The following is a 13,813-nucleotide window of genomic DNA, read 5'->3' as shown; positions in this document are numbered from 1 at the left end:
GTCCTGCGGAGGAACAGTCAGGCGCCATGCTTTTCTTGGGCATTCAAAATGGCGGGCGAGATGGTGAAAAGTGACGCAACAGAAAACAAAAAAGACGAAGCAAAAAATGGGGCCAAAGAAACTTCGAGAGAGGAGCAAAGTGCACCTCAAGACGAGCACAAACATACTGGCAGACGGAAGAGCTCGACTAGAGAATCGAAGCTATCGCCCGGAGATCATACGGTCGTGAGAAGAGCAGATGGGACATGGTGTAAGTATAGGCCGACCTTAATTCTTTTCCATTTTTGTTCTCTAAAGCTTTTGCTCTTCAAATTTACTACAGCTCTTTGGAATAAAGCAGTGAACATTCATTACCGGAAACAAAGTGTTGCGGTGCTTGCCGTCCTTAATCTACAATGCTTGACTTGAGGTTCTGTTTTTGGCAGTTATTGCATTACACCCTGCAAAGCTGACATGTAAAAGTTAAAAGTAGACTTTTTGTACGTCAATAAGCATATCAAAGTTTGCAGTATTCTATTTTTCCGAGCTAAAAGATACTATATTGCTTTTCACTTTGGGTCAATGTCACATCTTGTAGTTGTAACTTAGGGCATTTAAAAGTTTTGAAAACGATAATGTATTTGGCATGCCCAATCATCGAGCAACCCCTTCTCAAGATCAGCAAGCATCCATTCTGAAAAGTATACCATGAGTCCACCTAAGATATTATCAATCACAATATTTGATCCAACTAGCCCACAATACCTCGATAATCTGTAATAAAAAAATTTGTAGAAATATAGAACATGCCTAAGGGAAAAAAATGTCAAATGAGAGGCGAGTCGCTATAAAATATTTACGGTAAAGAGGACTTCAAAAAATTGTTGAGCAAGCTAGATGAGCATAGTAAATATGTTTTTTTCGAAAGTGTTTCAGTAGCAGAGAAACCAAGCAGTGGACGTGTAAAAAAATTGATTTTAGAGGGCAAATAATTTGTCTCTTTCACTTCACAGCATTTACACTTTAGGACACTAAAGGAAATAGAACTCGGGTCTGAGCAAGGTTTTTCAGCTCAAAATCCTTCCAGACAAATTACAATGAATGTCTTACACAACTACAAAATAAAAAGCTACCTGTATAAAAGGAAACCATTTTTACAATGATTTATTTCCAAACAAGAAGAATTCAAGTTTCTCCATGGCGTCCATTAAGTCCAGATTTTCACATCGTTGAGAATGTTTGGCTTCAGATCAAAAATGTCACGGACCATGATTTAAATGGTTCTTGGAAAACAAAAGAATCATTAATTAAAAGAATTCTTCTGGCTTGACATGAAATTCCACAATAATACATTGCCCAATTATATCCAAACATTTCAAGAAGGCTGAAAGCGGTTTCAAAAGTTTGCGGCTTCCGTTAAAATATTAAAATTTGTAACTGTTTAAGGACGTTCTTACTTATTTTTTAAAAACATGCTCTAAAAGGATTAAAGTTTTGATTGGTGGTTGTTTCACTTCTGATCCACTTTCTATTCGCCACTTAAAAACAAAATCAATTCGCACAAAAACAGCTTTCAATTATTCTTAAGCCATTTCACCTCCTTTGAGGTGGTGCAATACTTTTGTGAGGGGAGTGTACATGCATAACTATAGTATGATAAACATGACAGATAGTTTTTGTGAGTCAAAAAGTCAGATGCAAGCAAAAAGTTCTGCAAATGGTTTTGAACTGTTTGTGCAGAGGGTGGTGCAGTTGTTAGAGGCGCTGACTACAGACCCAAGGGTCGATGATTTTAGTCCCTGGCTTGATAAAACTTTCACCCAGAGTGGGGAGAGTTGCCAGCTCTCTGAAATTCCAGGCGTAGGAATCACAAGGTGTGGTCACATTGAGAGAAAGGGACAGGACACTGCTCAATAAGCAAAGCTTTTCAGTGTTAATTACCTTTGGGTGCTAGGTAGAAACAAATACAAATGGTTTTGAATTTTCTGGAAAATTTCTGCTGATCTTACATAGAATTTTTCCATGAAGGCAGAATGAAACTGTGAAAACAAAATAGTATTTTTATATGGCTGTGAGGGTTTACTTTTTTGTTTCTCAATGGAGAGTCGTGTGTACAGTATTTCCTATAATGACCACCGCCCGCTGATAAAGGCCACTCTCTATTAAACACTGCATCAAAAAGTTGAATTTTGTTATAAACTCTGTGGCGCTCTTTAAAGGAAATGTAGTAATTGTCCTCTGTATATGATGAGCCAAATCTGGTAGCACTAGAATTACGTAAGTCTTAGAAATATATTTTTTGGGAGAAATCCAAGAGAAAAAATATAATTATATAACTTGTCAAATTAAAACAGCTTCTAAACCATTTCTCCTGCTTTACACTTCCCCAAATTTAAGAATAAAAATGTTGAAGTGTTAAGAATGATTATCAAACAAATTGGGATAAATTGATTTTTAATTGTTTGTTTTTATCTAGTAATGTCTCTCTATGCCAGAAACATGTTCCAGTTTTGTATCTACGGTTTGTTATACCAAGCATTTGTGCCAAAATCTTTTCACAGATCTTGTTGCCTTTGCTGGATTCAAAGATTTTTCTCATTGATATTACTTTAATAACCTCCAATGAAAAAAGAGACACAAATTAATAAGAAATTATTATGATAAGAAAAAAATATTCAATTTGTTTATTTTAGACTTCCTTTGAAAGTATGACTCTATGCTCACCAGCATTGAAGGATTTATTTCTTATTCATGTCATTGAATTAGTAACATTTCCATGTTGGCTGCCAGTGAAATTGAAAAGAAATTGTCTCTTGATACACCCTTAATTGTGTAATTTATTCTATGATACATCTTCTCAATATGATTATGTTGTACCAAACATTATATATAAAGCTACAATACTGCCTTATTTTTAGATCCGGCTGATGTTATACAGGCAAGGACATCAAGTGACAACAAAACAGAATATTATGTCCATTATGATGGATGTGAGTTCCTTTTTGCCTTTTTATTTGAAATGTTTGTGCAATTCCAAGTCTTTTTCTTTTACTCTATAAAATTTATTGGTTGTTCAAGTCAGTGGCAAAGGTGGTTCAAAAAATTTCCAGCATGTAGCTACTGGGAAAGCCATGAGTAGCCATTGCCTTTTAAACTCCAAGTAAAGGGGGAAAGTCCTTTTAGTAATTTGGAATCAAACGTTTTTTTGTTAGATGTTGGTTTAAGGTTATTTTTAAGATTTCAAAATGTTCTAGTTTTGCCTACCTGCACCGAGAAAGTTATGTTTGATAAAGCTCAAGGGTCCTGACCCACCTACCTATCTCTCATACATATGCACTTATTCTTTGTGGAGATCTTCAATAATGAGATTATCTTTGATTTTGCAGTCAACAGAAGACTTGATGAATGGGTAAGTGAGGATCGAGTTGACAAACCTGTGTCTGAAGATGAAGGAAAACAAAACCCATCTGAACCTTTGGCAGAAAGTGAACTGGGTGACAGAAAAATCACAAGAAATCAGAAAAGAAAACATGATGAGTTCAACCATGTTCAAAAGGTACCGTTTGTTATTTTGTTATATATTTTAAGAATTTTTGAAACAATTGTAATATTACTATCATAGAATTTTGTATGTAGATATATAATTTTAGTGTTATAACTGATGCACAATGTGGACTAAATACACTACAGGTTTGTACAAAATTGATGTGCTATTGCACATGCCCGATTGAGTAAAAATGGCTTTGAGATTATAGAGCTGTAAGTGCATAGCAACCACAGGCCTACATGTCAACTCTCCTTTTTATGAGGCTCGATAACCGCACGGCAGCCAGTAATTTTTTCCTTTTCTAGGCTTGTGCAAGTAAAAACAGAGAATGGACTCAGATTTCTTTGATAAGCCATGCTATGGATCTTATTGTTTTGCTTAAAATCTTCTATCCTAACAATTTTTCTACAACTTCTAGTCTTACGATGACATGGATCCAACCACTGCTGCCCTTGAAAAGGAACACGAAGCTGTAAGTTTTTAGTATCGGTTAGTTACAGTTGTTGGAACCAAGTGTTTAAAATCATTTTGAATATTACAGATATGTGCAGGGGCGTATGTAGATTTCAAACAAGAGTGTTGAATTTGGTTAGGGAAGGGGTATTTTTCAGGCCTAAGGTGCAACTTTCACCTCAAAAGGTGCTCTATTTTTGAGCTTTGTGTTGTAAAACCCCCTATTAGGGTCAAACCCTGTTCCTTAAAACTCCCTGTCTTCCCTGTTTATTTTGACCTTCCTCAAAGTAATGCAGAATTGTTTCATCTGAGGCTAGACGTGTTCTTATGACGTAGGCCAAATCGTGGCCCGGTGTTCTTATTACCTTTAGCGTGTTCTTTAAAATTGAGCCAAATTTGGACCAGCCCTTTTCTTATGTCAACTACTGTTGTCTTAAATGTTTTTTGAAGATGTACACATATTTTGACAGTATTTTGTTTGGTAAAACGAATTCCTGTGTTAATAAAATGGCTGTCGAGCAGCATAACCGAGCGTAGATCATGGATAATCAGTACCATTTGATCTTCACAATCAATTTCATTGCCTTCTTTGGGGTATGAAGCCAAAAGGCTGTTGCATTTCTCAACTTTAGTGATGGCTACGAAAATATACCCTTGAATTTTGTGTTCTTTTTCTCTAAATGTCTACGAATCTATATGTCCAGGAGATTACGACAATGGCCGCCACTGAGATTGCGATTTTAACCAATGCATGTCTCTCCTAAATTTTCCGATTTGATGTGAACTGATCCCACTTCCTCTTATAAACAATGTTGGAAAGGAAGATCAACATTTCGCTAACCATCCGATTCATCTTCGCCCCTTCTTCATTTGCAAGTCTGAATCCAACATTGGATAGGGGGTGGATAGAGGGTGGATAGGGGGGTGAAGCATTGAGTATGAAAGTTTATGAGAGTGTTGCAACACTTTTAGCTTCTTTGCATCTTTTGACATTTAATATTAATATTTAATATCTTCATAGATAACACGGATAAAGTATGTGGACAAAATCGAAATTGGGAAATATGAAATCGACACGTGGTATTTTTCACCGTTTCCTGACGAGTATGGAAAGCAAGTGAAGCTGTTCATCTGTGAATACTGCGTAAAATATATGAAATTCGAAAAGACGTATCGCCACCATCAGGTAATTATGTATTCTGTTGCTCTTCTCAGAATAGCCAGAATCATGGTTGCTTCATTAAGCACAGGGTATAATGCATGCTAAAACTCCTCATTTCATGACCTACTCCTACCCCCTTATGTTTCACCCTCTGTGTTTCATGTTCCACCATCCTGTGCTCCACCCCCTCTGCTCCATCCCCACTGCTCCACCCCCACTGCTCCACCCTTTCTGCTCCCACCCCTCTGCTCCACCCCCTCTGCTCCACCCTTTTTGCTCCCACCCCTTCTGCTCCCACCCCCAGTGCTCTACCCCCGGTGTTTCAGGCTGTTTTAATCAGCGTACGACAACATGTCTCATTTCAGTATACATCATCAGTGTTTTAAAAAACTTACTTTTAGAAGTTTTTGACAATTCTTTTTCGTTATATTCATTTTCTGTTGTCTTCAAATACTACTCATGCGATTACCTTGGCTTGATTATTTTTTCATAGTTTTTAAAGTGTTATTTAAAGTGGCTTTAAAAAAAGCAAACATTTTATAACATATTGGCTGAAAGCTATTTCGCCTGACACTCCTCTGAGCATAAAACGTCCGAATAAGGTTCCGAAAGAACACGATGGAAAATATATACCCAGTTGTGGATCGAAATAGGCCAATCAGAAAAACGCAAGCACAAAGACCGGTATAGTTGACCAATCAGTGCTGCGTGCCTAAAGAAAAATTACCACTGAAGTCCAAGAGAGAAAACAAACTCCTTCTGTCTTCACAATGGCGGCTTTTTCGTTTGTATGTAGATCGATTCCAAATCTGCTCTAGATGGAAGGACGACCGGGCTCTGCCAATTATCTGAAACATGTCGTCATTATAGAGTTTTGCACAATCCGGGTTGTCTAAAAGATGTTGGCCGATGGCAGAATCACTTGTTTTAACAGTGTTTTAGACCTACAAGATCGATGATGCTGTTGTCTTTGAGAGACTGTTGTGTTTCTTGTGTTGGAAGGAACATGTTGTTTTATCCTTTCCCCCAATCTTTGGGTTGTGCGTCTTACGTAGCCAGAATCACACTTGCACGTAAATTCATAAAACAACGGAACTTTTTTGGTTGGTAGGAACGCAATCCTCTTGAATAGATGGAAGGGCTCTCCTAGTGCTGTAAACAATACGAGGATTGACAGCAAAGAAACATTTAGTTATGGCTTGCCTAATTTAACTCTCGAATCGCAAGGAAGTGTTACCAATCCATGGTAGTTTCAAATAAAATGCACAAGGCACTTTTGCGGACAAAACTTTTGAACAGCCGAAAAACTTGCGATCTTCTCTTCAGTATAAGATAAAATGACGTCTTCTTTATCACACTCAGCCTCTGTTTTGAAAATGGTATGTTCATCCACTTACCGAAAATAGACACCTGGCTTTTGTTCGACTGCGACCAAAAGCCAGGTGTCTATTGTCTTTTTTAAAGCCATTTTCAAGTTCTGTACCGCCAAAAAATTGTTATTTAAAGGTAACAACATCACTCTACGTATGCCACGATCAATATCCCTTGCATTCTTCAATCTACTAGGAACATCCTCGTACTCCTTTTGTTATTAAACATAACTCATACACACACACTAGTGAACGATCCTAAATTCACTATTCTAATAGACTATGTTGCATATTTTAGAAAACATGCACACACAGGCAGCCGCCAGGAAAAGAGATTTATAGAAAAGGACGAATATCTGTTTTTGAAGTGGATGGGAAAGAACACAAGGTAAGACAATCTTTCAGGTTTTCCTGCTTAGCATCTACTACTAAATTTTAGTCAGTATGCAATAACTAAGAACTGAGTATATATATCTTTAATAAAATATTTTTGCTGGAGGGATGGGGCTCAAGCCCCTTAGCCCCCCAGCTATGTCGGTCCTTGCTATTTATCGGGTGAAGAAGCCATCAAATTGAGCAACATCTGAGCAGTTTCTAATGCTTTAAGGTTCATCCCGACAGAAGAGAACAGGAATTAGCAAATATTTATCAATAGATTTGTCTTTCCAACTTGTGCTTGAAAAGCTAAAATATTTCAAGTCTTCTTTCCATTCCCGCTGTTTCTTGCCCTTTTATTCAAACTTAGCGAATTCATAAACTTTTCTTCAATTGAAGACACTATCTGTGTAAAACCTTGATGATAATAAAAGATGAGAGACAAAGTCAGCTCATTTAATGAAAGTAATTTATTCAATTGACATTTCCGGTGAATTAAGAAATGTTTTTTTCAATTTAATTCCGTTGAGAAATTTCAACCCGGGCTGAGATTTGAGCTCGTCCCGGGTTGAGATTTTATCATCAACAAGATTGCAAAACCAGCACTTGATTTGTCTTTTTTCACGCAAAAAAGGCCTCTTACATAAAAAGGCCTCAACAATTTTTTAATTTAAATTAAAAAAGCTTGAAAGCATTGTTTGGCAGAGTGGTAGGCCTTTGCAGAACCAACGCAATCGGTGCTGTTAAAGCTCCGCCCTTTGTGAGATAAAGACGTATCTGTTATATAATGCTTCTATTTTGCATCTGCATATCTGACTTTTATCTAATCACCTCTTTGATATTCTGCAGCACTTTTTGGCTATATGACGCACGTAAAGGCTTTGTGCTTTTGTTCTGTTCCTTTAGTTTCTGCTACTAACTGATTAAAATCTGTTCTGTATGATTCTAACCTTTCAAAGAGGCTTATAACTGAGGCCTAAAGAGCTCTTATGATATTACTAGGAATATTAAATTGGCTCATAACATCAGAGCAAACGGCCAATGCCCATATTTTTCAGTAAGCCTTATTGCCACACCCACTTCTCAAACATTTAGTAAACAGAATTGTGGCTTCTACTTTGCGTGAAACTCAGACAAGCAATTTAGAACCATACACTAAGTGGAATATCTTGTTTAATAAGAGGTACTTGCTGATGAATATATTTCATGTTTCTTTTTTCAGATTTACTGTCAAAACATGTGTCTACTAGCAAAGCTGTTTCTGGATCATAAAACCCTGTACTTTGACGTGGAGCCGTTTCTTTTCTACATTTTGACAGAAGTTGACCGCGATGGGTGTCATCTTGTTGGCTATTTTTCCAAGGTATATACGCTACCCCCAAGTTTCTCTAAAGTCACTATTGCCTTTATTTCAATATCATTCAGTCAAAAGCAGTCCGCCCATTAAAATACTACACAATCAGGGATCAATAAGAATGGAGGGAAGTCTTTGTGAGTCTAGAGGGGGAGGAACCCATAGAAGGGGAGATCTCTTTAAAGAGGGGGTGCTCCGTGGAGTGGGTTGTATTCCGTAACTGAAATTCTCAATTCATTTATTCTATAAAGAGTATCTGAAATGAGATATTTATGTTGCTTAGGTTAATCAAAAGTACAAAATTAAGAGGGTGCTTTACATAAAGTCTTCATGGGAAGTTTTCTTTTGTAGTTTCTTAAGGCTAAAGCTAAATGAGAAAAGATCTCCGCTCTGGACAGTCTAGGTTTAGAGTAAAGACGAGACATCTAGGTTTTCAAACTTGGTAAAATTGGACCAGATCATAATTCCGAAAAAATTCTAGGAAAAATAGAGTTTGGACACTGAAAGGCAAATAACGACAGGGAAGGCTTTAAAAAGCGTACAGAGTTTTAAAAGGCCGTTTATGAAGCAAGAAGGCGCTTACAAAAGTATCTTAGGGTCACTGGCCACGGTCGAAGCATTTTAATATCGTAGACCCATACCAACGTCTGTTTTTTCTATAGGAAAAGGAGTCTCCGGATGGAAACAACGTCGCGTGCATTCTCACCCTGCCTCCTTATCAGAGAAAGGGATACGGAAAATTTCTCATAGCCTTCAGTAAGTCGAGTTTCTTTGCTTGTTTGTAGCAAGTTTTCTGGGCTGTTTACTTATCATATGAGGTCGTAAATAGAGCTTCTTTTTTTACGAACTTTCATTTCCATTCAATTATATATTTCGTATGACCCGATTCCGTATTGATAGGGATTTCTTGTTTATGTGTCGTGTAAAATGCCAAACTATCCACGAATGTTGTTTAAGTTTTTTGTTAAGTCTTACGGATCCTTTTTAAGGTCTGTTTTGTTTGAAGGATGGTATTTTCGGTTGGACAAAGGCCCACGTTGTCTCCGACATCTTCTAGCGTTATCGATAACGCTAGAGAACTGAATTGGTTTCTTATCCAAGTTACTATTTTTTCAGTCCGCCGTGTTTTGATTCAAAGCTCACGCGTGTGCCCTTTTTTCGTATGTAAAGGCCAGAAATTTTACCAGTTTAATAATGACTCTTTTTTTCAGAAACCCTTCTTACTTTCACACTGTCTTTGTATTGTTTAATAGTTATGGTTCCAATTGATAGCTTTATGTAAAAATGATTTCACAATTTTAAAATGTTAATTGTCAATTTGTAAACAGATGAAGAATAACCCATATTGGTTGAAATTTGTCAAAAAGCCTTACTCCCGGAAATGGTCGTTCTTTCATAGAAAAAATAACTCACTAGTTTGAATACAAATGTTATTGCACTGTAGTTCCCAAATGTCTTATGTCACAGCTATTTGCGATATAGCTAATGGAAGCATATGCAGGAAACGTGGTCCTTCAGCAGACTAAAAATGTAGTCTTGCAATACATCTCTCGTTTTTAATGAATTCCTTCTTCTTCAACGTTAACCCATGTGCCATATTCTCACAGCTTAAACTCAATTTTCTGTTTTTCCTCCTTTTAATAAACAAGGACATAGATTGCTGGGATCTAGAAATCGATTTAATCGTTGTTCATATTAACGTGAGTTTCCAACATGTGCACGGGACATTTCTCAATCATGCTACGCTCATTCTGGTGCTAATTCAAATTTCTTCATCCCTGTTCTTAAGTAGGTTGGTGTTTCCTTGTTTGTGCAAGCGCTTGTGGTTTCACTTTTTGCTCTATTCTTTTGCACATTTGACTGTGGGATCTTCACTGGTGGAATTAAGGGGAGCTTTTTTCATTCAGGAACTCATATGACTTCCTGTGCCGTTTTTTGACGTTCCTTGAAAAACAAGTAATCAGAGTTTCTTCGGCACGGCAGTCCTTAACCTAGCCTACGCCGTAAACCCACCCTTCCAAAGGGGGGGGGGGGGTTGGAAACGAAGGGCTCTTATATTCATATTCATATATATTTTCATATTTAATTTGTTTAAGGAAGATTGCCCTTCAACGGAAGTTGTTTTTCAAGGGACCCTCGAATAAAAACTAATTACAATATACAATTAAAATACTAGAAAATAAAAAACCATAATATTAAAAACCTATTTACAATTGCATGGTATTATTCAGTATAAAAGGAACTATTCAACCCTGTATTGATGTTTTGAAACCACCCAGGGAGGAGGCTCTACTGCGTAGGCTATCCTTTAAACACATAAGATATGTCCCGTCAGTCAACCGGTACAATAGGCCCTACAGTAACTTTGTAGGCAAGAAATCTTTGAGAATTAGTTCCGCTTTGGCGATTGGAATGTTATACAATAACCTATTGTATAATTCAACGAATGGAATTTTAGTTGACCACCGAAGTGCATCGGAACATAATGCTTTTTAGAGGAGTGTCTTTGCCTACCCTTATCTGTTATCCGCATACCAGAATTAAGTTGAAAATGGGCTCTAATTTTCTAATCTAATTAATTAAGTAAAAGTTTAGATTTATGCAGCCAAGAAATACTAAGGGCCTTCCCTTGGGAGAGAAAGCTTTATCCGAATGCACTTAGGAGCCTCGAAATGGTTATGAAACTATAGACTTTGGCCTACTGTCCCTCTGTGCTAGTGACGCTGAGCCTGATCTAGGCGCTCAAATCTTTAACCATGTTGTTTTTAGTGCTCAAACTCTATCGCGCGTTAGATACTCTATCCTTACCAGTAAAGCTTTGTTCGGTTTTCAGTACATTGCATGACTCAAGATTTGTCAAACTTGCTGACTTGTTTTCGTTATTTTTGGTGTAAACTCATTGGTTTTCGTGCGAGTTCCGGATGAGTGATAACCTGTAAGATCACACTAAGTTATCATACGTCTCTGTTTGTTGATCTTTATGGCTATACCCAGTGTTTTGTACTTCAATCCTCATTCTTGTCAAGATGTCCTAGACATTGACAGAGGTCGACGCTGAACGGTCAATACAAATCGGACTATCGGCCCAAACTATGGGTAACATGCACAACAAGTTTACCGATAAATCTTCTTTCGTTTCGACTTGTCCTTGGGGCAGCTTGAGGTTGCTCCAATTGTGGATAAGGTTCTTTGCTCACCCCTCTGCAAAGTGGCCCCTCAGCAAGCAAAGCATCTGTGAAACAGCTCTTGATGGTCCTCTTACTTTTCAGTTTGGAAAAGTTTTCACTCACCCTGGCCTCCCAGCTATGATCTAGGGATTTCAGCAGTGGTCAACCGCTTCCTTTTTGTATCTTTAGAGATTCCTTCGTTAGTGTGCCTGTTCTACCAGCACTAATACTCGAGTATACCCTTCCTTACACTTTGATACGTAGGCTATGAGTTATCAAAAATTGAACAGACTGTTGGGTCGCCAGAGAAACCTTTATCAGATCTCGGGAAGTTAAGTTACCGAAGTTATTGGACCTGGATCTTGTTGGACATAATGAGGACGGAAAAAGGCACCTTGTCAATAAAGGATTTAAGGTTTGTTTTTCTCTTTATAATCTGTTTTGATTTTGCCTTTTTTCCCTGTTAATAGCAACAGACGTTTTCAAGAAATATACCCAAGAATTACCTGTCTGCATAAATGGTTTTTTGATGCACAGGGGAATAAATATTTCATTTTTGTTTCTCACGTTGAAGAAAACTATAAAGACCGAAATCAGTCTGTGTTTGTAGTTTGTAGTTTCTAATAGAATTATAATTCTAAGTATCGAAAGTAACCGTCTCAGTTCGGTTTAGAATTTCTGATTCAGATTCAATTTCTGTATTTTTAGTAGCAACAATAGTCGCTGAGATTTAGAGCCAATGTCAGTGTATTTGTGGAGCCATGTGTGTTTTGTTGCAACAATGCCGTTTTTGTGTTATTATGACCTTTATTTGTGTTTTGAAAAATCATCTTCATGCGTTTTCTTTGTTTCCTGCAATCGGCTTGTCCATCTGATGTGATGTATCAAGCAAGTGCCAGTATATTTTTCTTATCCTGTATCCATCACGTGAAATGGAAAATGGTGCTCCACATGAATCGTTTATTGTGCCATTCCTTATGCCTTCTTTGAACATTTATTTACTCACTTATCTCAGATTGTCGACATAGTCTAGTGTATTAAGCAAGTGTCGGTATGTTTTTGTATTCCTTGTATCTGTCACAAAGAAATTAAAAAAAATGCTGCTCCACAAGGATCTCTCCTTGAGACAGTGCTTATTCTTGAATTGAAGATAGATTTGCTTAACAACTTATATACCTTTGAGTACTGGTTTCTCGTCGTCAATTCTCCTCTTTTGCTTACAGTACACAAACAAGCATCACCCAGGATGACATCATTAGCACACTACAGACGCTGAATATGGTCAAGTACTGGAAAGGGCAACACGTCATTATTGTTACTCCTAGACTTGTTGAAGAACATTTGAATAGTGCTCAGTACAAGAGGCCACCAATAACAGTAGATAGGTGCTGCTTAAGATGGTCACCTCCTTACAAGAAACTTAAGACCAAGATCAAATAAATCTAAGTGTATTTTATGCTGTAAATAGTCAAGTATTAGCTTTCTTTAAAAGATGTAACAATCTATATTATCTCAATTTAACAAATATTCTTAGGTGTATCCATCTTTATTTATTGCCTTGATCCTCTTTTTACTGACCCAGCGAGCTTTTAGGGGCCTGGGCTGGAGCTAACAATTGAAATGAATCAAACGATGACGTCACAAAACTCTGCATATCATCTGAAGATATATACCGGGGCTTAAATGATTAAGTCCAATTTTCTGTGAGATTTGAAAGCTTAAAGGCTAGAATGTAAAGTATTAGTTTATTTAACTGTCCAAGCATTTTGATTCTCTCCTTCTGTCCTCACAAAATGTCGAAACCTTCTTGTATACAGCGTTGTATTTCTGGCCTAGCTACACACACTTTTTATAAAGATTTTTCTCTTCTCAATACTTCTATAATGTTTAACTGTTCGGTAATACAACAGCAAATACAAATAAAAAGAAGTGGTCACATCGAGAGGAAAGACCAGGGCACTGCTGGAAAAGTGCTGCTTCTCGGTGTCCTACGAACTACCTTCGGGTGCTAGGTAGAAATACAATACAATACAATACAATACAATACAATACAATACAATACAATACAATACAATACAATACAATACAGCAAAATATCATCTTTTGTGTTGAATGTGTCGAAGCCGTACGATAATGAGGGACTCGGGTTTTCTTTTCTTTTTTATTACGAAAGTATACCCATGTTCTCATTCAAAATATAATAAGGCTTGAAGAATATTGAGGTTGAAAAAATTGAGGTAGAACGTTTGTTACCTCGACCCGTTTCCATCATTTCTTTGAAGTTTCGAGATATAAGGAAAACCCTTGATTTTTAAAGCGAAGAGTGTATACAAGAAACACGACTATTTTTCTTGAAATCGCCATACATAGTCCCGCTTTTCTTGATGCAAAATACGCCACCAGGTA

The 13,813-nt window shown here is 37.2% G+C and overlaps 1 protein-coding gene across 2 annotated transcripts; it reads left to right on the top strand.

Annotated features, from left to right (window-relative positions):
• Positions 1–12,946, top strand: LOC135688742 (histone acetyltransferase KAT8). Of its 2 annotated transcripts, XM_065205714.2 has the most exons (11): positions 1–250; positions 2,456–2,500; positions 2,898–2,969; positions 3,366–3,535; positions 3,945–3,998; positions 5,001–5,165; positions 6,810–6,899; positions 8,109–8,249; positions 8,903–8,996; positions 11,672–11,822; positions 12,631–12,946. In XM_065205714.2, the coding sequence occupies exons 1-11, from the start codon at positions 49–51 to the stop codon at positions 12,845–12,847; spliced, it is 1,401 nt and encodes a 466-aa protein (XP_065061786.1). In that variant the 5' UTR covers positions 1–48; the 3' UTR covers positions 12,848–12,946. The 2 variants fall into 2 exon arrangements, with proteins under 2 accessions (XP_065061786.1, XP_065061787.1); XM_065205715.2 differs by lacking the exon at positions 2,456–2,500 and having other exon boundaries at positions 14–250.
• The last annotated feature ends 867 nt before the right edge of the window (positions 12,947–13,813 follow it).

Source organism: Rhopilema esculentum, chromosome 9, assembly GCF_057945365.1.
Source record: "Rhopilema esculentum isolate cy_ngs chromosome 9, ASM5794536v1, whole genome shotgun sequence".
Lineage (NCBI taxonomy): Eukaryota > Metazoa > Cnidaria > Scyphozoa > Rhizostomeae > Rhizostomatidae > Rhopilema > Rhopilema esculentum.
This window is presented reverse-complemented; position numbering and strand designations above follow the sequence as displayed.

What these genes read in the sequence shown, in the direction of transcription:
- LOC135688742 (XM_065205714.2), top strand. Translation starts at nt 49, where the DNA reads ATGGCGGGCGAGATGGTGAAAAGTGACGCAACAGAAAACAAAAAAGAC. An exon ending in AAGAGCAGATGGGACATGGT is followed by an intron (nt 251 to 2,455) that starts GTAAGTATAGGC and finishes GTTTTTATCTAG; the next exon opens with TAATGTCTCTCTATGCCAGA. An exon ending in TGGATGGGAAAGAACACAAG is followed by an intron (nt 6,900 to 8,108) that starts GTAAGACAATCT and finishes TTCTTTTTTCAG; the next exon opens with ATTTACTGTCAAAACATGTG.